This window comes from Acinonyx jubatus, chromosome E1 (genome assembly GCF_027475565.1).
Source record: "Acinonyx jubatus isolate Ajub_Pintada_27869175 chromosome E1, VMU_Ajub_asm_v1.0, whole genome shotgun sequence".
NCBI lineage: Eukaryota > Metazoa > Chordata > Mammalia > Carnivora > Felidae > Acinonyx > Acinonyx jubatus.
The window spans coordinates 48,208,005-48,233,267 of NC_069397.1; the positions used below are offsets into that span (position 1 = coordinate 48,208,005).

Below are 25,263 nucleotides of genomic sequence, written 5' to 3' on the forward strand. Positions count from 1 at the left end.
CCCAACCCGGCTCAGCTCAAACTGGAGGAGAGTTTTGCCTTTGGATGAACTTCTGAGTTTTGCTCAGCACACAAGAGTCTGAATGGCGTGCGGACAGAGCTAAATTGAGATGGCCCTTGTCTCTGATCGTGCTCGGAGAATTTATTATCTGAAAGGGACCAGAGAAGTTACGGGGCTCACCAGAGCTTTCATCCAGGGTTGGAAAACAAAAATAACTCACAGTGGGGGTTTACAGGGAGAAGTGGACGGGGAGGGGGTGATGGATAAAGATGTTTCCTTCTTGCACCCTACAAAGTTCTGCACAGGCAGACATTTGTATGTGCATTTTACATATCTTCAAATAACCCTATGACAGAGGTCCAATTATCAGCTGCCAGCTCACAGGTGAAGGAATCAAGGAGCCGTCCCATGCTGGACAGGGCTGGGGCAGGACTCACGTATCCCATAGTCCCGTGTCCACCAGTGACCCAGAGATCTGACTTCCCCCACTTGCTTCTGAACAATAACAGAGGTCCCTGAGAGAATCAGCTTCACTCTTAATTCAATAAAACCTTGGACTGCAAGTAACTTGTTCTGTGAGTGTTCTGCAAACATTTCTAATAAATTTTAACTTGATCAACGAGTGAGGTCTTGCAATACAAGTAGCCGAACGTCACGCGATCACAACTGAGCCAGTGGTTCTCTCTCTCTCTCTCTCTCACTCACGGAGGGATTGTGGGTGATGGTCTCCCATGCTTGGATGCTTGGTCTCAGGCCGTGGTGTTTGGCAGAAATCAGTGGTTTTTCAGGACGTTGGAAGGTGCCCACGACTGGCACTGGTGTATTTTTTGTCACTTCACAGCACCTACGGACAGTCCTCTGCTTTTCTGGACAAGAGTAAGCTGAGGAATACTTTGGTTCCTCCTAGGTCAGGCTGCCTGCAGATAGAGACCCTTTCCTCTGCTGCCTGATTGCCAGTTACCTTAAATACAGTATAGGACAAGAGTTTCTTAATACTGTAATCTGGTCAACATCCGTGCCAGTGTATGCAATGGTCCCCATTCAGAAGATTCCATGGAGCCAATAGATAGCAGTGATTCCAGTAGTGATAGTGGAAGTCGTCCTGCACAATAACCCTCCTCTCTCTTGTCTCCCTCACACCAGCTACGAAGGTTTTCAAAGGCAAGTGCAAGTTAATTTGTTTATTTTTCTTTATATTTTGGATTTCCTTTATTATTTTGCATTATATGACAGTGCTGTAGTCATCGCATATGAATATTTTGGGGTTGTGGAACGAATCATCTGAGTGTCCATTATCTCTCACGGGGAAATTCGCTTTGATATCCAAGTACTTTGGATGACAAGCATGTTTCCAGAACGAATTATCTCGCACACCGTGGTTTTACTCTACTTCACCTGGTGTTGGGCGCCTAGGAGGTTTGCATTCTCAATGAAGGAAAAGCCGCCCAACCATAGAATAGAGCAGAGATGCATTTTACAGATATTGACCAAACATTTGGCCAAATACAAACTGATCAGCCACTCCCAGCTCCTCTTGCCCCACCTCCCACATTCTCCCCTTTTACTATACTTTCCACTCCCTCCACCAAGACTGGGTAATAGTTTCGGTCCAGACAAGGTGGAGAATAATCATGCCAATCACTAGGGGACAGGTGAGGCAACAAGGTTAAAAATATTTACCTTGGCCCCTGGATTTCCTCTCTTCCCTGGAATCCAGTCACCATGAAATGCCTCCTGCCTTTGGGCAATTACATGGCAGAGTCAAACTCCTTCATGTTTGAACCACTTCCTTCCTCCTGGGGTCTCTTTGTTACAGCACTTTAGCCGGGACCTCACCTAATCCCATCAGGGAATCCCGCAGCCTTGGATAGTTGATGCTGAAGGTCCATACGGTCTTGGTCGAGGACCCTGGGGGCTTCGGAGTGGAGCCCCCATAACCCCAGTTTACAGTCTGGGCACAATGGTTGCTGGCAGATTAAAGGTATGGGTTGTTGTGCCTGTAATCTCGTTTTAGACCAGCTTCGCAAATAAAGACATCAAGTTCATTGACCCACTCGCCTTCCAAGAGAGAGCCAGCCCGCGTTGTGTGCTCTCTAGGAGACAAGTTTCCTCATCCCCACGTAACTCTTGTGAGCCCAAAGGAGTGGATCCCACAGAATGTAAAATGACACGCTCTTTCAGAATTAAATCACCTGCGCTTCCTTGCGTGGTCAGCAAGTCCAGGTTTTGGCCATGCCCCTAGCCACCGTTCATTTCTAGAAGTGTCAAGACAGATGACTCAGTAGCCCCCAGGGGGGCTTATTTATGGACTGAATAAGGTAAATTGTCCCACGTTAAAAGCAAGTGAGGGGCTCTTATCTACTAATCAGAATCTGATGAAGCTGAGAATTCAGGGGAGGGGGATAATGAATGGTTTGGCAACCCACTCGAAAAATCTTTTTCCCATGAGAGCTTGCCATGCAACTTTGAAGAAACGTTTTTGACGATGTAGTCCTTAATATCAACCCACCCCTGAATCCAATTATAATCCCAGCAGAACACCCTCAGGCAACAGTTCAGGGCTTGGGGGCAGAAACCAATGACAAGGGGCCCGTGTCCAGCAGCCCAGGGAATCACCTGCACCCTCTCTTCGAGGATTTCCCAACAGCAGCACTTGCTGATTTGGACAAGAGAATCTTTCGTTGTGGAGGGGTAGAGGACTATCCCGTTTGTAGAATGTTTGGTGTCACTGCCTGCCCTCCACCTGCTAGAGGCCAGCAGCGTTCTCCACACTAGTCCTGACACCCCAAAAATGTTTTGAGACGCTGCTCAGTGTCCCCCCGGGGCAAAGTTGTCCCGGGCTGAGAGCCACGGCTCTAGATGAATTCAAGGAGGCAAGGAGGCTCACCCACCACTGCATCCCCAGGGCCTAGCACAGTGCCTGGCACATAGCAAGGGCATAACACATACCAGTTGAGTAAATGACTATGAGAAGAGGTGGGGGTGCACCGAGGCCTAAGCCTCCAGAAGCGCCTACCGGGTTGCATGCAGCAGACATGAACGTGCGTGCTCAGACCCCCCTGCTGCAGGGAGTGGATGGACCAATGGCCAGCAGTGTGTCCGTGCTGGGGCCGGGCTTCCCCCCCAGGTGCTCCCAGCCAATGACCTTGCATGGTGGAGGTGAGAAGGCAGAAACGTTCTTGCCAGACCTAGTCACTCTGCGTCAAGGACACCCCAATGGCAAGGCCAAAACTCACTTGGAACTGTACTGCCATATGAGACTCTCCAAGCCTGCCCTTCCTTCCCCAGAGGCCAGCCAGGCACTTGGTCTGAAGGCCCCTACCTCCTTCTCCAGATCGCACTCTTTATCCTTCACAGGTGTTTCCCCCAATAAACCCCTTGCCCAGCTATTCCCATCTTGTTTCTACTTCTTGGTGGATGCGAACAACACACCTGCTCATTCTAGAAAGATGCCTTTCCCCGACACCCCCTTCGTGCACGATGCCGTGCTCTGGGGAGCTCCGTTGATAGAAGTAACATGCACAAACCAATTTAACCAGAGAGGGAGTTCTTAAAAGCGACTCAGTGTCCTTTTGTCTCTAAAACCAAAGGAGAGATGAATTGAACTCATAAACTGATAAATAGTAGCTCATAGCTAATAAAACCAGACGCACACTAACATCCCAGGCCAAGAGACTCTCACAAGTTAACCTCTTATTGGTTTTAAGGCAGCAAGTAAAGTCCTCCGGTCCACATGCCTTTCTTCTGCCCAAGGAAGGGAAGGTCAGGAGGGAGGGTGGGAATCGGCCATCGGGACCCGAGGCAGTGCACGCTTCCCCACAATCCATCCCGTCTTCTCTCTCCAGGCCCCAAATGTGATCGAAATGCACTTGGGTTCGAGAGCCCGTGGCCCCATCTGGCAGGGTCTGCTGGGAGCGTCTTCTTGGTCCAGCACCCCCGGCTCAGCTAGCTTTCCCCTCGGCCACGCTCTCCCAGGGACAGATGACCTCCTTCTCCTCGGCCCGGTCACCCGAGTCTCCTGTCCCGGTGTCCTCCGAGTCCATCAGGCAGGTCCCACTCTGCGTAGGCACGTCCATTTTGATCTGGAAAAAGCTTCAGGCACAAAAGACAGGCAAGTGCATAGGGACAGAAGGGACACCAAATCCTCAGCTCACCCTGACGTCCCTGGAGGAGAGTGACACCCAGATGTGCCGCGAGCGGGCTCCGCGGATCTCTTTCACTGGGGGTAGAAGGGGACTCCTGTTTCTCTGCTGGACTCAGGCTCATTCAAAAGATGCTTTATTTTCATGTTGGAGGGGCTCAAATTGTTAGGGTTGGAGCAACCAACAGGAGCGTGTTGGTTGGTGCAGGGATACCCCTGACTGTCTCCCCAAAACCAAATAGAGGCGGGGGGCTGATTCTCAGTTTTGCACCGTCTACAACTTTTCTTTCTGCCATTGGTCCAGCAGTTGGCGTGCACCCCCTCAGAGCCTTTGTGCTGCCCCCGGTGACCTGCCTCCGGGCGCTTGGGGTTCTCAGAACTCAGGCTTACACCCAAAATGGAGCTGAGAGGGGCCACCTCTCGGGGGAGACTGGGCACAGTCATTTTCACAGAAACACCTGTAGAAGCAGGAATCCCCCCAGGCCCCTCTGAGAGCCTGCTCAGTCGGTTAAGCATCTGACTCGGTTTCGGCTCAAGTCACCATCTCACGGTTCGTGGGTTCGAGCCCCGCGTGGGCTCCCAGCTGGCAGTGTGGAGCCTGCCTGGGACTCTCTCTGCCCCTCCCCCGCTTACTCCCTCTCCTCTCTCTCTGTTTCTCTCAAAGTATATAAATAACTTTAAAAAAAAAAGTACAATGGATTCATTAGACTGACTTTCTGGGGATGGGGCAGGCTGGGTGGAGCACAGAAGGGGGAAAAGGTGGAAAAGAAAGACTCCCATTCCTTTTCTTTCTTAGGAAGCAGGCGAGGGCAACGCTGAGTTTCTGGAAACTATCCAGCGGCCAAACAGCCCTCTTGTCGTGTCTGCTAACCCAGAATCCTCGTTACTCACCCCCCCACCCCCAGTTCTAGACCGTGCTCAAGCCCATGGCCTCGGTACCCAGCACAGACATACACACACACACACACAGACGTGCATGCACGCGCACTCATGCAGAGACATAGGCACACGCGCATGCTCACATGCAGGCAAATGTGCAAACACGTATGCTCGCACAGGGACAAATGTGCCCCTGCGCTCACACACGGCACAATCCTTTCTGGTTCTTACTTTGCTACTCTCCTGGATTTCAGCCGTGACACCTGCTGGCCCACGTCCCCCAGGGGCTGCACCTTCCCGTGGGACACGGGCGGGCACTTGGGCGAGAGCCTGGCAAAGACCGGGGAAGCCGAACAGCCCCGTCTCAGAAACCTGCTGAAGGACAGAGCCACGCGGGCCTTTGGCCGGACCCAGGGGTGTTCGGCCGAGGCCTCACCCCCGGCGGTGTCGGAGGGCCCCGGGCAGGCCCCGGAGGCACCAGCGGCCCCCGTCTGCTCGGAGCTCTCCGAGGCCACCCTCATAGGCGTGGGGCAGATGGTGCTGCTGGGCCTCCGGATGAAGCGGCCCGGCGAGGGGAAAGGCATCCTGGGGGAACGGCAGGAGGGGGAGGAGGGACCCGAAGGAGACGGGGGCACGCAGGTCCCTGTGTACACGGCCAGGTGGGGGCTGGGAGCGGTGTGCTGGCCCGGCTGCAGACAAGGAAAGAGAGAGTTCAGGGTGAGTCGTGGGGGCTCAGGGACACAGCCCTCTGCTGACTTAGCCCCTTCCAGCGCCCGGAGCACGGCCTGGTGTGGCGGGCCCATTGGGGAGCTGGGAAAGGGGCCCGGAGCCCCCTGTGCTGACGGCCCAGCCACACACGGGCCTCCCGTCAAGGGGCCCGCCGGTCCCCGAGCCCTGGTCACGGTGCCTGGAGCTGGACATTTGCATCCAGGCTGACCTTTGCTGGACCTGGGATGCTGGGGTGAGGCCAGGCTGGCTTTCCAACTGCCCTGAACCCCCGTCCCCCAGCAAACAATGCTTAGGACCCGCTAGATGCCATGCATCCTTTCTCCGTCCTTAGTTCCCAGCCCGAGGACACTTTTAACAGAGCAGTGGTGACACGAGAAGCCCCAGCCCGGACCCTGCTCACTCCTCCAGGCTTGAGACCACCCCACCTCGTCCTGAGCCCCGACCCCGTGTCCAACTGGCCACGCCTTGGGGGTCGCCAAGCCCCCGCACTGGCCGTGCCTCCCGCGGCAGAACAGGGTGGCCGGGAGGGGAGGCGGAGTGGGCGTCGTGGGCTCATCGCTGGAGAAGGGGAGCATCCCGACCTCCCTGGGCTCCCGTGGCCCCAGAGTCAAGGAGCGGGAGGGGGGAGGGGCAGAAGTACTGGACCAGCAGGTTTTCAGCAAAGAAGCCCAGGAGAGCTTGGTCTGAGCTGACAAAGTTAAAGTTGGAATTTTCAGGGAGGCTCTCTGCTGTCACCCCTCTGTTGTCACCGCTCTTCCCTCCACAGATGGGCCTCCGAGGGCCCATCGGCCCGGTTCGTCATGCCCCGTCCTAAAGGCCTGCTGTGGCCTCTCACCGTGTCAAAGCCCAGTCCTGGCAGGGAAGGGGGACCCTCTGGGACAGCTGGGCCATCACTGCCTCCGAGAGAGAACTGGAAAGGACTTCAGTGAAGAACAAACCCTCTTTGAAACTGGCACAGCCACACGACGCCCAGCTTAGAGAAACCTGCCTGCCCCGGGGGCCCGGGCACTGCCCCGGGGCCGAGGGAGGGCAGCTCCGGGCGCTGAGCTGGAGGCTGCTGGCTTCTATGGGGTATGGCCTGGTTTCCAGGTCCCCTGAGTGTGCTGGTCCCAGCCGGAAGAGAAAGGAGCAGGCACATCCAAGGACAACTTTTAGAGGAAAAGAAAGGCCAGGAGGCCACAGAAGTCTTTGCCGTGGGGGACAGAGGGGGGACGGCCTCCATTCTCCCCCACCAGCTCCCTGAAGTTCAAGTTCGATTCCATTCTGAAACAGCAGCTGAGAGCCACTGGTACTGTGCCTCTGCTCAGGTCTCCACAGGCCCACAAACCAGAGCCAAGGCCAGGACCTGGGGCCCCAGGGTTAACATACGAAATCAAAACTCCTGGCCTTAACACGCAGCGAGAACTCAGGAAACGTGAGGGTCGAGGCTGAGCACGTTTTGTGGATCATCGCACTTATTTCCCAAAGCCGCTCAGTAAGGCCACCAGCTCTTACTATGCCCATTATACAGACGAGGAAACTAATGCTTCGAAAACTGAGCCCCAAGGACAGGCCACCGGGGACAGGGCCGGCTTTGAAGCCGGGCCCGTGGACGGCCGAGTCTGCACGTGTAACAGCTGGCTGGCCGTCTCAGGATGGCCTGCCCATCAGCGCACCCCGGGATCACCCAGGGTGCTGCTGCAAGTGCGGATCCCAACCCCACCAGACCCACTGAAGGAGATTCTCGGGGGGACACAAGGAAAGCATCTTCTAACAAACACCCGAGGTCACGGTTTGGTTATGTCCAGTTTGAGGAGCCCCACGCCATGCTTCTATAGGACAAGGGGTCTCCACTTAGGACACAGTCTGCTGACCAGAAGAGCAATAAAGGAGAAAGCTGGGCCCTCGATAAGGGTTTGGGAGACAACGGTTAGGTGAAAGGGTCTGGCCCTGTAACTTCTTAAGCATCTGCTATATGGTAGGTAATCTAGCATATTACCTAGTATCCAGAAAATTGAGGTCTAGACGGGCTCATTGCCATCCCAAGGCTCTCACAGCCAACAGGGACAGTGATATGTACAACACGAAGGTGGCCGCTAACACTCCTGCCCCCGTCTTCCAGTGTGGATGTGAACTAGAAATAGCACACGACAGCCACTCCGTGCTCAGGTGACGTGATATGGCATAGGTGACATCAACAAAGGATTATCTGGGTGAGCCTGACCTCATCACACGAACCCTTCAGATCTGAGTCACAGACCAGGGACAGACGTCAGACAGGGTTTGAAGCACGACAGGGACTCAACAAAGGAGAAATTCTCCAGGATTGGCTTTGAAGGTGGGACAGAAGGGACACAGGACGAGGGATAGGGCAGCTTCTAGGAGCTGGGTGCAGCCATCAGCTTAACGGCCAACAAAAACGCTGGGGCCTTGAGTCCTACGGTGACAAACTGAGTCTCCACAACAACCTCAAAGAGATTGGAAGCAGGTTCTTCGTAAGAGCCTCCAGATAGGAACACGACAGCCTGGCGTGACCTTGGGTGTGAGACCGTGAGCAGGGGGCCCGGCCCAGCCTCACCTGGCCATCGGTGCGCGAACAAACGGCTGTGTGTGCGCTGTTTCATTGCACAGCAGTAGATAACTAACACAGAATGAGAATCCCATCCGAGGAGCGTGAAACCCCAAAGCCCCCTGCTTTGTTCAGATGGGACCTGGGGTCCTGGAGAGCGGGCTGAGACACCAAAACTAGGCAACAGGCTTTGGTGAGAGAATAAACTGACTGAGGACACCCTACCTCCGGTTCATTCTCTTGAATCCCACTTACTCAGAATCTGTGATAAAGTCCTTATAATCCCCACTTTACAGATTAGGAAACTGAGCCTCGTGGAGATGACAACTTGACCAAGACCGCACAGCTTATGACAGTACAGGCCACTCCCATTTACTGCCCTCCTTAATTCTGTGCCCTCCTCCCCACCCCACTCTTCTCCCCCCATCACTTTCTTTTCCAGGATGAATGACAAGACAGGTGAGGAGTGGCCACCGTCCTGCTTTACTCACCTGGCCTGAGAAGGTCCTTTCTTCTGGGAAAATAGCCATTGACCCCATCGGCCCCGGACACCCAAAGCAGGAAGGCCTTTTTTACCCCCTTCCCACCAGGACTCTGGCCCCTCCCACAGAGACCTGGCCCCTCCAGCCCACGCCACGCCCACCCCTGGTGTGACACAGCAAAGCAGCGGCATGCAAGGCACGTGGCAAAGAAATGTGACACACAGAGACACGGTGAAGCTCTGAGAGCTCTGTTTTATTAGGCAAGGGAGTGACACAGGGGGAAAGAGCGTGGAATGGAGTGGGTACATTGACATGACGTCACGATCGTAGGCTTTTTAATGGCAGGCAAGGCAGATAAGTGCAAAGAGGTACGATTCGTCTTCTGTCTAGAAACTGGCTGAGAATCTGAAGGAGTCTTTGTGGCCCCCTGAACTCCTGCTTCCTAAGCCACATTCAGGTTCAGCATGCAGTGTGCACAGCACCCTCTCCGGTCCCCCCTTGCTTTCCCCTCGCCCACCGCCTCCAAAAGCAAATAAGCAAAGTTGGCTCCGTGGAAACAAATCCACAAGGGTGGACACATCATTTCTCTTACCCACCATCTCGTGTGTGGTACAGCCTTACCATCTTCAACGGACCCTTGCTTTAGCCACAGAACTTGGACAGACTCATAGAGCACGTGACATCAATGGCCCACCCTCGTCCCTTCAAATACATCCTGATGGTCCCTGGAAAGCTGGGCGGCCCACACTGCAAGACTCTGAGAGAGCAGAGAAGTGAGACGGTTTAAGTCAACAAAGCTAAAAGTGCACCCGAGGGAATGCCCGGAATAGTAAAGAATAATGGATCACCGTACTGGACGAACACCGACAGGTGCAAGGAAGCCCAAGGTTACTCTAAGACCGTACGTGACTAAGGATGGTGGTGATGATGGTGGTGATGATGAAGATGACGACATTGACGGTGTTGGTGATAAATGGTGGTGATGGCGACAGTGACGATGGTTGTGACCAAGGTAACAGGAGCTAGCATCTACTGAGCGTTTATTATATGCCAGGCATTATCTTATGTACTCTTCTCGTATTTTCTTGTCCCTAGCCCTCGTATTACCACAACCCTCACAAGAAGAGCAGTCCTTTCTCTAAAAGCCAAGCTTGAAAACGAAATTCTACAAAGGAAAGCCTGGCACTTTCCAGCATGATTTATATTCTAGCATAAGAGATGCACCACCGTAGGTGGAGAAACTCAAGCTGTTTAAAGCATGGCATTGAGGAATCAAGAGGATGCCTAAGTACACAGAACACAGAAACTATCACAATCGTTTAAATATATCGATAATACTGTCCAAATAAATACTATTTTTGATGCTATCTGAGATCAAGACAGACCCTGCGGGGGCCACTGTTATGTTTGACACACAGAAACAAAGCCCCCAGGAACAGCTGTCACCTGCTGGGGCCCAGCGGCCGACGCTCTTACAAAACCTCAAAACTGGATAGGGACCTGGGTTCCTTTACCACCAAACACGAGAATCTCCTGGTGGATCCCCCCCCCCCCCCCGCCCCACCAGTCCTCCAGGCCAGACAATCCTCTCCCATCTCTGTGCTCTTCTAGTGTGCCACACTCAGTCTCGATCCCGTTCCGTCTCACGTTGCAGCCATTTGCATCTAGGCATCGATGCCGGCCCCTGGAGGGCAGAGAACCTCTTGCCCATTTCTGTACCTGTCCCAGCAGCCATCACCGGTTCTTACATAGAAAAGGTGTTTAGAAACGTGTGGAACGTGGCTGCTGCTATCCAGGAGCGAAGCCATTTATCTCCTACCCTCCTTCAGATGCATTTCTCCGGGTTCTTTATTTATGCATTTATCCGTTAAAGAGTGATAACTGACCCTGTTTACATCCCTGTGCCTCTCATTAGATTGCGGGGTCCCTGTGTGTCTGACGTTGAGAAGGTTTCCATTAATATGTGTGGCGTATCTACTCTGTGCCTGATACGGAGCCCCTGGGAGTCTGCTGGAGGGTGGGAGACATCTCACTTGTGGGAGGTGGATGGCTGAGTCACAGACAAACACGATACACTTTGTAGCCTGCGGAACTCCTGATGTGTTGGACGCCCCGCCATCGTCACCGCCATTGTGCCGGGTATGCGGTCCCAGCTCACAGGGGGTAACCAGAAGGGACAGTGCATCTCTCTGGTTTTGTGCTTCTCAAACTTTCCCAGGAAAGTAGGACAAACAGCAGGAGAGCCGGGTAAACGTCCTCTCCCAGGAGTCTGAGGGTAAAGCCTAAACCTGCCACAGCCAAGCATGAAATGTCTTTGATGTCTCGATTTTTATCTTAAAAAATTCATGTACGTTTTGCATTCTAATTCATACTATATTCATGATGATTTTAATGCAAAAAAATATCTAAAATTACCTAAGTGTCCTCCCATTCCAAATCTTCAAGCAAAATCGAGGCCCCAGGCGGGGTACCCTCCTGGAACTCACAGAGTCTGTTTCAAGAAGCGTGGATCTGGTCCTAACCCCTCACTCCACAAATCAGGAAGCAGAGATCATAAGTGACTTGTTCAAGACCACATGGCTGGTGGCAGAACCAGAGACCAAGAGGCCTTCTCCAAATCCAGGGCTCTTTCCCTTCCTTCCTTCCTCCTTTCATTCATCCACTCAGGTAAGACACGTTTCTGCAGAACCCATCAGGTTTCAGAGTGATCCTGGGCAAACACAGCCCCTGTCCTGTGTCATTCCATTTACAATGGCCATCACCTGAAATTCCTTCTGGGGGTGCCCTCCCTGCATCGGAAAACTTCCAACATTCTCCAAAAGAGAGACGACCAAAGCACACCTCAGGTTGTTCTTTCGGAGTTTAAACTAGTCTACGACTAGGGAAAATGGAGAGAGTAATGGAATCATTTCACTGACATGAAACCAAGAGCTGTAGACTCCTTACAATGGCCTAAAAGGTCCCCAGTGACCTGGCCTCGCCCACCTCTCTAACCTTGTGTGGCACCATATGCCCCACGCCCACCAGGCTCCATCCACCTGGCCTTACAGTTCACCCTGACACACTTTCCCCAATGGGCCTTCACGCATGCAGTCCCGTCTGCCTGGAAAGTTCTCCCTGCCTGCCCACATTCTTTGTGTGGCCGCTTTCACTCCACCTCTGCTTCTCCGTGACCGCCTTGAAGAGGCCTCCTTAGTGCACACATCTCCCTTCTCCCTCTCAGGGCACCATATCCACATCCTTTGTAACACTCTCTACAGGTTTTATCATATATGTGGACTGTTGGTCGCAGTGACGGCTCCGATTCGTCCCTCCCTGTCTCCACGTCTGTGGCGATAAGACTTTAACATTTCTCTCGCTAAAGAGCTAGAGTTTATTTCCTCATCCCTTGATTCTAGGCTGGCTTTGTAACTTGATTTGGCCAAGGAAATGAGGTGGAAAACCAGGTCTAAGCCTACACCTCAAGACTCTGACGTGTTTCCACTTACTCCCTTGCAATCTGCCATCACCACAGATCATGCCGCGGCCAGGCTGTTGGAGGACAAGAGGCACGAGAAGCAGAGAAGAATCGTTCCGCTCGTCCCAGCTTAGGCCACCACAGATCAAGGCCCCAGGCATGGGAGTGAGCTCCACCAAGATCAACAGAGCCACACAGACGACCCTATACCCAGGAGCAATAAACGCTGATTATTGTGTGACGCTCTAATCTTGTTTGTCACATGGCAATGGCTGCCGATACCATTGGCTTCGTTATTTTTGGTCAGTCCTAGACTATAAATTCGTGAGACAGAGACCAGGCCGTTGTATTCACCACTGCCTGGCACGTAGTAGGTACTCAGTAAACGTGTTGAAGGAGTGAGTCCCTTTGCTGCATAACGTCGGTTCCTTGCTCGCGGACTTGCCCTGTTGCCTTTGCGTTCTCACACAGGTGCATGAGGTAAGACTAGCTTCCAGAATTACCTTGTAGGCCTCCCAAGGTCAGAGTGTGAACTGTCCTCTCCCTGCTCCCTGACCACAGGGCTGGCCTAGCCTACAGCTACAGAGGAGAGAAGCACGAACATCGAGAAAATATCCAAAGGAGGGGCGCCTGCGTGGCTCATTCGGTTAAGCACCCAGTTCTTGATTTCGGCTCAGGTCATGATCTCACAGTCTTGAGACTAAGCCCTACATCAGGCTCTGAGCCAGGTATGGAGCCTACTTAGGATTTTCTCTCTCCCTCTCCCTCTCCCCTGTCCCGCCACAAAAAAATAAAAGAAAATATCCCAAAGAGTATTATCTTTGACCCTAACTCGTCTTGGAAATGTCCAGCCGCCTACCATCCCTCTTCCCACGAATGAAGTCACCATCACCTTTCCTTTATCCAAAACGATATGGCCTTCGTCATAAGGCCATTTCACCTTGACTGCCCGGGAGGCTTCCGACTGAGCCTTTCGTCTAATTAGTCTAATTAGCCCTTCATACTAATTCCCCCAGCAGGTGTCAGGCGGTGGGGAGACAACAGGGAAGGAGGGAGCTCACCAGCCCTCAAACCGTGACTAAGAACTAGCTCAACAGGAATGTCTCAGCAGGACCCTTCCAGAAGGTGTAACAGAGAAGCCCAGGGGAAGCGCATCTAGGGGGGACCCTGCATCTAGTGCCTCAGAGGCATCTCAGACTGCTTTAGAAGCGGAGTCTGAATCGGAGAGGTAGGGTGAGGAGCTCCATTAAAAAGAACTATGTCTTGGGGGACGAGGCGGTCTTCCTGTTCATTTTCCAAAGCAAACGGTGCTACACAAAACAGCCTGTTTTCTCTGGGCTTCCCACTCCAAGAACCCCCTCGGTTCTTGTAAGAGGGTAAGTGCTAAGTTCGTACTTACTAAGTAAGCGCTAAGTAAGTCACACAGCACCTGAGTCAGGGGACCTCCCCGCCCCCCACTGCTGCCCCTGTCCCCCCACGAACTGGAGCTCTGGTTGCGGTGACACTGTGAAGTCCACCCCGAAGGAGGTCAAGGGGCTGTGGCACGCACCTGGCGACCCCGCTGCCCACCCCCCACCCCCCCCGGGCAATGGGGCATAGAATTCTCTAGACTCTGACTCTGCCTTTCTTTGCGTGCCTCTCCCGCACATACGCCCCCGCCCCCCCAAGGATTCTAGATCTATTTAGGAGGCAGCTCTCTTTTGAGTTGGCTCCTACGGTCCAGCTTGCTCATGACCTGGGTGATGTCCACCGTGTTGGCTGCTTCTCGAGCCTTGGCTTCTTCTTCCAGCTGCCTCAGGATGACGGGGCTCGGGCTGGAACGCAGGTGGCGTCGCATAAATGGGAGACCGGAGCTGGAAGGAAGGACAAGGCTGTGGTTGGTGGAAAGCCACACAGCTCGCCCAGCTGTGCCACTGTGGCACCTGGTGGGAGACGGGGCTGCAGGACCCGAATCTGGGCTCGTTCCCTCATTCTCCTCGTGAGCACCAAGGGGGCGCCCTCAGAGGCGTGTTCGACCTGAGCTCTTTCTCCCCCTTTGGAGGATGGACCAGAGTGAGGACCAGCCGCCATCGGATTCTAGGCTAGGCGCGTGGAACACTGCCTGTCGTGGTGATGACATACCTCTACAATGTTTAGAAATCAATGTGTCAACTTTCCATGGGCTCTCTCTGAAAGAAGGGGGCAAGGAGAGTTTGATACTGGAAGACCAATGGTTCTTGCCTTGGAGGGGTGGGGGGGAGCATTTGTTTTCAAAAAGCCAAGGCTCTGGGAAGGAGGGAAAGAGCCGGGCTGTCCAAGGGGGCCAGGCTAGACCAGCAGAGAACGCGGGGGGAAGCCTGGAGAGGGTTGGTGCGCTGGTGGTACTTTGTGCATGCACCACGTGAGTCAGAACCTCTCCAGAAGTCAAACATGGGTTCTTGGGACCCAAGTCTGTCTCCCATGGCCTTGGGGACCAGGACAAAGCTCCAGGCGTCTGACAGATGCAGGCAGTGGTGAGCAGCTGAACCACCCCCATGCCTGGAAAAAAGCACTTCAGCAGCAACGGTAGACTTCAAACCTAGGACCTCCCCAAACCTCTGGACTACAAAAGCCCGGAGAACTCTGGCATCTACGCGAGGGAAGAAGACGGCTCCCTTACCAGTGAGTCATGGTTGAACTTGGGTCGCCCACCAGCCCAGCCCAGGGGGAGTTTGGAGCTCGATTTAACGGATTCTAGAGAAATTAAGTTTCACACATTGGCTGACACTCACGAGCCCTGGGACGAGCCCACACGCCCTGCAACCCGCACACACTGACAGGCCGGGCTTCCCTCATTACAAAAGCATCACCCGTGTGTCCTCACTCACAGGGCCATTACCAGATAAGCACTGCACCGGGGGCCTCAGGGCACCCGGCACCCAGGGCCCCCTGGATGCTCCAGAAAAGATGCCAGTTGATTTCTCAGGTCTGCTGCCTACTTATAAAACATCTGGCGAGAGGTGTACAAGACTTCCTTTCCTTCCCCACTACTCTCTGGCAGAACTTCTGGAGCCATTACGCTTCTTTCTTGTGACTTAAAGGAGAAGCTTTCAAGCCCCCAGGGACACTGAACTCCCTTCCTTACCGGGCAAACCTAGAAGAATAGCACCACAAAGCCCTCTTTTCTCTCCTTTTTATAACAGGGCCATTATCCTCAAGAATGAAACTAAGTTGGGTTTTTTTTTTTTAAGGTCCTTTGACAAAGGCTCTCATCCAACCACCCCTCTTTTGAATTGACTGGAGACGCTGGAAAAGAGCCCAGCATGGGCTGAGCCTGCAAACAGGGGAACATTTACTAACCGTGGGGGGTGCGGGGGCGGGGGGAGAGGGATGAACAGACCACGTGCCGTCATTGAGAAAACCCCCACCAAAGTCCCACAACTTTGTTCATGCTGTCATTTGGTTACTCTTTTGAATCTTCAGTCCCTCCCCGTAGAGTGTTCTTTTACCCCTCCAGAAAAGGGTTCAAACTGCCCTTCAGAACACTGCATCCTTTGCCCAAGGGCTCTGCCAGTTGAGATGATCCACATCTCCAAGGAGGAAGTGAGCAGGAACCAGTTAACGGGGGACTTGCTGACAGGCAGTCCCTGGAGTCAACAAGAACACTTAGAATGTCACTGTCGTTTTTCCGCATCAGTCCACCATTCTTCTTGAGGCACAGTCTGCTGTGCTCTCTAAGGTCTTAGGACATTCCAAGGATACAAGGATGTAGCTAATTTAATTCCCACAAATCAGTTTCAAGGTGAAGAAGTATAGCAACTTTTTAAAAAAATTTTAAATTTTAAATTTTTTAATGTTTATGTCTTTTTGAGAGGGAGACAGAACACGAGCAGGGGAGGGGCAGAGAGCAAGGGAGACACAGAATCCGAAGCAGGCTCCAGGCTCTGAGCCGTCAGCACAGAGCCTGACTCGGGGCTCGAACCCACGAACCGTGAGATCATGACCCGAGCCGAAATCGGACGCTTAGCCGACTGAGCCACCCAGGCGCCCCAAGAAGGGTAGCAAATTAAAAAACCAATGAGATGCTTCCATTTGCCATAGGGTAATTATCGGTCTGATAGTCAGAACTTTTCCAAACCAGCGTAAGGGAAACAAAACTTAGTGGCAGTAATTACTAAGGAAGTCTTGCCGGGGTTAATTCAGGGCATTATGAAGCCAATGAGGCAATCATACCCCTACGAAATCCTTCCCAGTTCCCAATATTTTCATCAAGCAAGTATCTCAATCATGACCATTTGGCTGAAAAAGACCCTCACTTCTCTGTAAACAAAACAGCAGGCAACCAGCAATTACAGTCCATCCCACTTGCCTTCTCTTGGTGGCTTCCTGAGGTTCAATAGCTTTGGCCAGCATTTCCTTATAGATTGGAGACTTTAAATAGCGAGCATAAGAATCCTAGGGGGAACAAGAGAAAAACAGTGACTACGAGAGGGGAGGTGTCAAATCAAACACATACACTTGCTGTTTTCAAGTCCTCCCTGGGCAGTCAGATGGCAAAGTTAAGAGAACCTGTACCCTTGCGGGAAAGGCATTCAGGTGTGCGGCTAAAGCAACTGTGGTCAAGTACGGCCCCTGGACCCGCAGAGTCAATTTCACTTGGCAACTTGCTACGAATGCACATCTTCAGGCCCCCTCCCCAGTCCCACTAAGTCAGAAATGCCCAGGATGGGACAATTGGAGTCTTAAGAAGCGGCCCGTTGATTCTGCTACACTTTGGTTTAGAGAACTGTCTATAACCCCCCCACTAAAATCCACCCGGGGGGGCTTCAGCCAAGTAAGCATGAGAGGACACTTGTATCCCACCTCTCCCGCCCAGTATCTGCCTCCAGGGAAAATGAACAGCCATGAGCATGGAGTCCACCTTGATGCCCATGAACATCCCTTTCTGCCCTGAACTTAGATATAAAAGCGAGAGAAAACAAAACAAAACAAGGGGGCACCTGGGTGGCTCCGTCAGTTAAGCATCCGACTCGATTTCAGCTCAGGTCATGAGCTCACAATTCATGAGTTTGAGACCCACATCGGGCTCCTCAATGACAATGCGGAGCCTGCTTGGGATTCTCTCTCCTCTCCCTCTCTCTCTCTCTCTCTTTCTTTCTCTGCCCCTCTCACACATGCTCTCTCTCAAAATAAGTGAATAAAAAGAAAAAGAAAAACCAAGACTCAGATTCCTCTTATGCGGGTATTTCCAGGTTCAGAGAACTCGCTTCACAAATGCTCGTTACGTGCAGGTTCAACTCAAAACTCTCGTTCTAACAAATATGGGACAAAGCCCACAGCAACGATGTAGGGACCAAGGGTTTTTTAAATTTATCAAAACAGTTCCATTCTAAAAACCAAGCAGTAGCAGTGAAAGTTACAAGAACCAGGACAGAGGTTGGGAGTGGGGACTATGGATTGGTGGGTCATGTTGACTTTATTGTCATAGGACACAGCCTCTCGTGACACACAATCTACTAAGCGTATACACTGTCCTTAAGTTACCCACGGCTCTGGTTTTTTCTGGCTACTATCTGGCTTTCCTGGGTATCTCTGTAAAAGGCTGTATAAAAATCACATTAAAAAAAATTTTTTTAATGTTTATTTATTTTTGAGAGACAGAGACCAAGTGTGAGCGGGGGAGGGTCACAGAGAGAGGGAGACACAGAACCTGAAGCAGGCTCCAGGCTCTGAGCTGTCAGCACAGAGCCCAACACGGGGCTCAAAGTCATGAACCGCGAGATCATGACCTGAGCCAAAGTCGGACACTCAACCGACGGAGCCACCCAGGCACCCTCCTTTTTTTCATTAAAAAAGCACATTTTTAAGAATCAAAATGTGGGTGGCTCAGTCGGTTAAGCATCTGACTCTTGATTTTGGCTCAGGTCATGATCCCAGGGTTGTGGGATCGAAACCCAACTTGGGCTCTGAGCTGACAGTGCAGAGCTTGCTTGGGATTCTCTCTCTCTCTCTGCCCTTCTCCCTCTCTCTCTCAAAATAAATAAATAAACATTTTTAAAAACATAACCCAGGGACGCCTGGGTGGCTCAGTCGGTTGAGCGGCCGACTTCGGCCCAGGTCACGATCTCGCGGTCCGTGAGTTCGAGCCCCGCGTCGGGCTCTGTGCTGACCGCTCGGAGCCCGGACCCTGTTTCGGATTCTGTGTCTCCCTCTCTCTCTGCCCCTCCCCTGTTCATGCTCTGTCTCTCCCTGTCTCAAAAATAAATAAAACGTTAAAAAAAAATTAAAAAAAAACAACAACAACAACATAACCCAGAAAGCTACCTGAATTCGCACAGGGTTTTACCAGAATCACACCACATTTGTCTCTTTCGGGTACTAACCTTCCCCTCCTCCAGCAAATGAGATATTTGCTTAGGGCCAGCACCACCTTAACTGCCACCATTCTCCAGAAGAGACTAAGAGCTCAGCCTCTGGATGCAGGCAGACACAGTTGGACTCTCGACTCTACCTCCGGGAGACCCTGGACAAACCACTGGACCCTGGAGAAGCAAGTCCTGTCCCATGGGTTGTCCTTGGTACAAAGTTCCATGCTCTGCATCATGACCGCACCTCCCAAGCCGCTCGGTAAAGAACAGCTGTTACAGCAACGCTATCATCACCAGCGTCATGACTGCCTCTACGGCCACCACAGAGCGACAGCCCCTAAGGACACACACAGCACCTGTAAGTGGTCCTTCCCAGCCACCAAGACTGGGGGCTCGGCAAGGTTCCAGACCAGTGGACAGGTGCAAGTTGACCATCCTGCATCTCAACACCAGCAAAGGAAGCCACCCGGCATCTCCCTTTGTTCCTGTATTTCCCTGGTGCCTGGGAAGGGAAGGGCTCCCTGGCCCCGACGTGCCATCAGCACCGGCCCCACCTACCTTCTTCATGAGCATGTAGATGTGGGTTTGCGCGGCATCCAGCACGTAGCGGTGAGGGTGCCTCAGCCCCTTGACCGTGATGTCCATGGTTTTGCCATCTATGTTTATCCACCGCCTCGCCCCGGGGGCCAAGAATAGCCTGGAGCAGGGAGGGAAATGTTAGCGAGTAGCTAACCCAAGTCCGTGAATGAAAGTTCACAGCCGCTTGGGAGGGAGGGACTGACATGACTCAGGTCACCGGGAATGAAAGCGGTCCTTTTTTTTTAGGAGACAGGAAAGAGCCCTGAACAGGTTGTCACGTGACATTTCTCAGACGCAAGAAAACAGTCACGCCCGTCTTCAGAAGGGGAATATTTAACTTTAGCGTCCCCCACCCCTAAGAGAGAAAACAAAATGCTGGTGGGCAACACCAGGCGTTAGAATAAAGAATCCAATTTCCAACGTAATGCCTTCTGCCTCATTCACCAGGATTTGGGGCCCACCCGGAACCTCCAAACAGGTGTCCCAGGGCCCCTGCTCTCCTTTGGCCCAGCCTAGATGTATTTAGAAAAAAAAAAATTTTTTTTCAAGTAATCTCTATCCCCAACGTGAGCCTCAAACCCACTGCCCCGAGATCAAGAGTCGTCTGCTCCACTGACGGAGCCAGCCAGGCGCTCTAGATGCATTTAGAAATGAATCTCAAATGCTGGGTCGGGAAGCAACCTATAGTCCCAGCGCCCAGAGGGTGGATGACGAGGGCATCCTTGCTAATGGTCCCAGAGAGAACCCAAACCCAGCCACATGGCTCCCCACTGTTCCCCCTTCTGAGTTGTTTCAGGGTTAGAGATGCGTGAATGTTTTGCCACACTATGCAGCTGTACGTTAAAATTTGGAGATTTAGGGGCGCCTGGGTGGCTCAGTCGGTTAAGTGTCCAACTTCGGCTCAGGTCATGATCTCGCGGTTCATGAGTTCGAGCCCCACCTCGGGCTCTGTGCTTGAAGCCTGGAGCCTGCTTCAGATTCTGTGTCTCCCTCTCTCTGACCCTCCTCTACTCACTCTCTCTCTCTCTCTCTCTCTCTCTCTCTCTCTCTCTCTCTCCAAAACAAATAAACATTAAAAAAAATTTAATTTGGGGATTCAGACTAACATTACATACCCGGGGACCCTGGAGAGAAAGGATGCTGCTATAAAGGTGAAGACAGCTAGTTTTCTTACAGTGGATTTTTGGAGTTAGGGGGGGGGGGGGGGGGCGGGCAGTCAGGTGCCACTGTTCCCGGGAAGGGTGTCACAGGACCTTCCCGGAACCACAATCCCTCCGTCACCCCTGTCTCTCTCGGTGCACAGTCCTTGCGTGGGAGGAGGTGGACACGTTGAGAAAGTGCAGAAGCCTCCAAGCGTGAGGCCCGAGATCTCCAGCTCTTACCTTCAGTGTTATTGGTGCCTTTCCCAAAGTTGCAGTGGTCCACTCTGAGTCCGCTGGAGGGACACCAGAGGTTGAGATGGACGAGTGCACAGAGGGGAGGGGCCACCTGGCCTGCTGCCCCAAGCTCAGCGCCACAGTCCGCTGGCTGCCGGGGACTGGTCCCAGCCCAGCACGGCAGCAGGGCTTTGACAACCATGGCTACGCATGTGAGTACGACCCGAACGTGCTGGGCACTCAGAGCCCAAGACTGGTGTCCCCTACGTCCAGTGCTCGGGGGAGGGAGGGTGCAGATCTCAACCGCTCGGCACCCGGCAGCACCGGCTGTCTGTCTGTCTGTCTCTCTCTCTCTCTACCGGGCCATGAGAGGGAGGTCTGGCCCTCTGAGGCCCTCTGAACTGGAACCCCTGCTTCCTGGGTAACACAGAGGGTGGCTTAGACAGGGCTGGAGCAGAACAGACTCACTGCTAGAACGAGCAAGTGGGGCCTACAGCCATTAGGTGCAAGATTAGAGATGTACGCACATTTGTACGCCCAAGCGGGGTGCACGGTCCCAGAGGCTTGGGGGATCTCCCTCTTTTCGTGGTCCTGACTTCTGCAAGATGACTGGGGAGAGGAAGTTTTCCCACACCACCTGGTCTCTCTCCTCTCAAACACGCACGCGCGAACACCCCTCTCGAGACATCTAAGGGGGGGTTTGGTCAAAGACAAAGCACTTTGCACTATAACTCGGGGCAGCCTGCTTTAACTCCTGAGCACATCCCCCTTGGTGCAGGGCGGTGACATCATGCGCCTTCCCAGACTTTCATCCGAGGGAGCCCCAAGCCTTAGCGAGGAGATAGCTATCCATAGCACGGCAGGTGCAGTGACTAAGGCCCACACCAGGAATGCGGTCCCTCCCATTCGATCTCAACCTCAAATGCAAGGGGGTGGCCAGCAGAGGCCCCCCCAGGCAGCTCTCCCAACAATCTGGCTGGTCCTCACTTGTAAATCTCCTCCGCTTTCTCCTTGACCTTGGACTGATCTCCGTACTTCAGATCTTCACAGGCTTCCCAGAATCCCAGATTCTCCCCTGCACGAGGAGGAGGGGTCCACGCAGATGAAAGCCAAGCAGGAACGAAGGCGGGCAAAGAAAAGAAGAAAGAAAGGAGACGGGTCAGCTGGGGTGGATTCGGTCCCCAGCCCAGTGAACACCTTCCTTCCCTCTGCAGAACAAACCAGGGCACCCTGTGAGGCTAGACAAAGATAGGACTGTCCCAGGCTTGCCTGTCTGGAATTTAGCTGTAGCAAATATTGCTCGAGCAAGTCGGCATCTGATTAGGCTTGTGAACATCTACTGCTACACGACAGGCTTTCTCCATAAAGGTCCCCGTTTGCTTTGCTCATGTTCAGTGACTGCACGTGACTTCTGCCTCCTTGGCGTGTATAGCCCCGCCCCCCCCCCCCCCCCTTTGATAGCCCCTCCAGCCGAAGGTGCTTCCAGAGAGGCTACACAGGCAGCGAAGCTGACTGACTCACTCTCAGGGAAGGCCTGGCCAGCGGGGGACATAACAGAGGATCGCCCGAGCCAGACAGACTCCAGAAGGAAAAGCCAGTCTCCTCCCGAGCCTTCCCTTCCTTTCAACGTAAAACTCTCTAATCCGTCTCCACGGCACCCACAAGGAAGGTGAATACTCTGGCGCCATTGTGCCAGGTGGTCATTTTTGCCTGAGAAAATAAAGATGATCACACCAGGGGGACAGCAAGTGCCTGTGTGTGTGCACGCGTGCGCACGTGCTTGTAAATCACAGCACACCGTGGTGTGGGGAAATAGACAAGAACTCCCCCTCGTCTCCTTTCATAGCATTTTCTGGAAAGCTCCCAGGTGCTTTGGAATGGAAAAAGCTGCACAATCCTAAGCTAGTTGACATCTGTCCCATAACCCTATACAGGTCCCTCCTCTTCGGCATGAACTTCAGGATGTTCTGAGGACTGAGATCACAGGCACGAATAAACAGGCCAGCGATGCTTTTAAGGGACAGCTGTCGGTTTCACATCAGGTGCAACGCAGACCACCTCACCCAGGGCACAAGATAGCTGATTGCTTTAGGTTAAATGAGCAGTTATTCACAACAGCCAAAGGTGCGAAACAAAATTGTCCACCAGCAGGTGAATGGATACCCAGAACGTGGTCTATTCCTACAATGGGATATGATTCCGTCTTCAGCCTCTTTTGCTTAATGTTTATTGAGTTTTGAGAGAGAGTGTGTGAATGGGAGATGGATGGAGAGAGAGGGAAACAGAGGAGCTGAAGCGAGCTCTGCACTGAAAGCAGCAAGCCCCACATGGGGCTCAGACCCACCAACCTGAGATCATGACCTGAGCTGAAGTCAGATGCTCAACTGACTGAGCCACCCAGGTGCCTGATTCAGCCTTCACAAGGAATAAAATTCTAACATGGGCTACAACAGGGATGCACCTTGAAATAAGCCAGTTCAAATGGACAAAAAAAAACCATATGATTCTACTTATACGAGGTACCTAAAACAGTCACATTCACAGAGAGAAAGGAAAATGGCGGTCGCAGGGAGCTGGGGGAAGGGAGACTGGGGAGTTAATGTTTAACGGGGACAGAGTTTCCGTTGGGGAAGATAAAAAAGTTCTGGAGTCGGATGGTGGAGACGGTGGAATGGCAGCTTTGGAGATACTGAACCAAACTGTACCTGTAAAGATGGTTAAAATGATACATTTCATGTCATGAATATTTTACGGCCATAAAACACTAAACGAGCACACGAAAATGTGTACATGAATGTGCAGAGCAGCATTATTCGCGATAGCCAAAAAGTCTTAACCACCCCAAGGGCCACCAAATGATGAGTGGATAGACAAAATGCGGTATATCCACACCGTGGAGTATTATTTGGTCATGAAAAGAACTGAACCACTGCCCAACGCCATAGCAGAGATGAACCCTGAAAACGCTTTGCTGCGTGAAAGACAAAAAGCCACACAGTGTATAATTCCATTTATAGGAAATGTCCAGAACAGGCAGACCCATGAAGATAGAAAATAAATGAGTGGTCGCCTAGGACTGGGGGAGGGGGGCGGGGGTGGAGGAGAAAGTAGTGGGGGGCAGAGGAGGAGAGAGGAATAGGGCTCGACTTTTAACGAGTAAGGGGTTTGTTTTGGAGGTGGCGAAAACGTTCTATAATTCTATAGTGTTGATGGTTGTGCGACTTTGTGAATGTACTAAAAATCACTGCTTTGTACACTTTGAAAGGATTGTGGCATGTGAATTACACGGTCTGTGTATTTATGGTATGTGAAGTCTATCTCAATTTTTTTTTTAATTTTAATTAAATAAGAAAACCTATGATTCATCTTCCCTGTTTATATCTGAAGCCTTGGGAATCTCATGAGGAATCACCGAAGTTTGTGTTGTTTTTTTTTTTTTTTTACATTTCTTTAGTTTGCGGGGTGGGGGGGTAGAGAGAGACCTACGGGGGTCGAACCCACGAGCTGTGAGAGTGATATCATGACCTGATCTGAAATCAGGAGGGATGCTTCACTGACTGAGCCACCCACATACCCCATCAGAATTAACAGGGAAGTCTTTTCAACGTGATCTCGCTGTCACTAAGTAATGGACGGGATCAGCCCGGGGGTGTGGTTTGTCGTTTTGCCACTAGATGGCAGCCTATCCTCTTATTCTCCAGTTGCTCCAGGGGCCCCAGCTAAAGGCACTTGCCTTTCCCATCATCTGTTCTGGGTTTTACCGTTATCATGGCAATTAGGCTTGATTAGAGAGGATTGTCAGGGATCCACATTATAATGTGACGCGCTGCATCAGGCGGTCAAAGAGGCTAATGGCCTATCCCCTGGGATTAGTTCAGGAGCAACCCCCTGGACAAATGGGTCCTGGGAGCCAGCAGCTGAGAAGCGAGGTTCAAATGGGATGCTTTGCAGGGCTGGGGGGATTCAGTAAGCAGATGACAAATCCCATAAAAGCACACATCTCAGCCAAAGCTGGTGAAGCCAATTGAATGTTTGGCCTGATGAAACCGGTTTTAATCTGGCCTTTCGTTTTCCCAGGTGTTTCTCGGGGCAGTGTGTTTGAAAAAGTCACCAGTGCCTCCCTACTACCATGCGGGGACACCCAGAGTGTGTGTCTCTGAGACACCAGGAGTAGAAAACGGGGCCCCGCCCGTCCCACTAAAATCGGCACACTCCCAAGGCCCTGAAGGAAGTAGGGCAGGAGCTGAGATGGTTCTAGAGCTCAGCCATGTATTAGAATCACCTGGGGAGTTTTCAGACCTGCGGAGAACCCACCCCAAACCAAAAACAAAACAAAACAAAACAAAAGGAACCTCTGGAGAAGGCATCCGGGCAGATGTGTTTTTAAAATCTCCCCAGTTGAACCGAATGCACAGCCTGGGCAGAGAAGCACTGAGCTGAAGGAAAGCAGGCTGCGGGACAAAAAGAGAAAGCTTGTTTTTCCGCTTCCCTCCTGGCCAGGGCTTGGCGAGGGAGGGACTCTTGGACTCTGACGGTAGAATCAGGGTGAGGAAGTGAGAGAGCGGCCAGAGGGGACTGGGCCCTTGCACATGCGAGTAATGCTAAGGCGGACGGATTTCATTAGCAGATTCAACACCCCTCATCCCTACCCCCCACTATGGAGCCCCTTGGAAGGGATGGAAAGGACACGTCCAAGAAGAGCCTGTTGAAGAGCGCGCGGGCGCAGAGCTGTGAAGACACCTACCG

General features: G+C 52.5%; 1 protein-coding gene across 2 annotated transcripts in view; it reads right to left on the reverse strand.

The window, feature by feature from the left end:
• Window positions 1-685: 685 nt before the first annotated feature.
• RGS9 (regulator of G protein signaling 9) overlaps window positions 686-25,263 on the reverse strand; it is a 72,622-nt gene continuing 48,044 nt past the window's right edge. For both annotated transcript variants that reach the window (XM_015072649.3, XM_015072648.3), the window contains exons 14-19: window positions 21,505-21,592; window positions 19,121-19,259; window positions 16,564-16,649; window positions 13,972-14,089; window positions 5,252-5,709; window positions 686-4,092 (exon numbers count right to left, since the gene is read on the reverse strand). In XM_015072649.3, coding sequence (XP_014928135.2) covers window positions 3,942-4,092; window positions 5,252-5,709; window positions 13,972-14,089; window positions 16,564-16,649; window positions 19,121-19,259; window positions 21,505-21,592 — 1,040 coding nt within the window. In that variant the 3' untranslated portion in view covers window positions 686-3,941. The remainder of the gene's footprint in view (window positions 4,093-5,251; window positions 5,710-13,971; window positions 14,090-16,563; window positions 16,650-19,120; window positions 19,260-21,504; window positions 21,593-25,263) is intronic.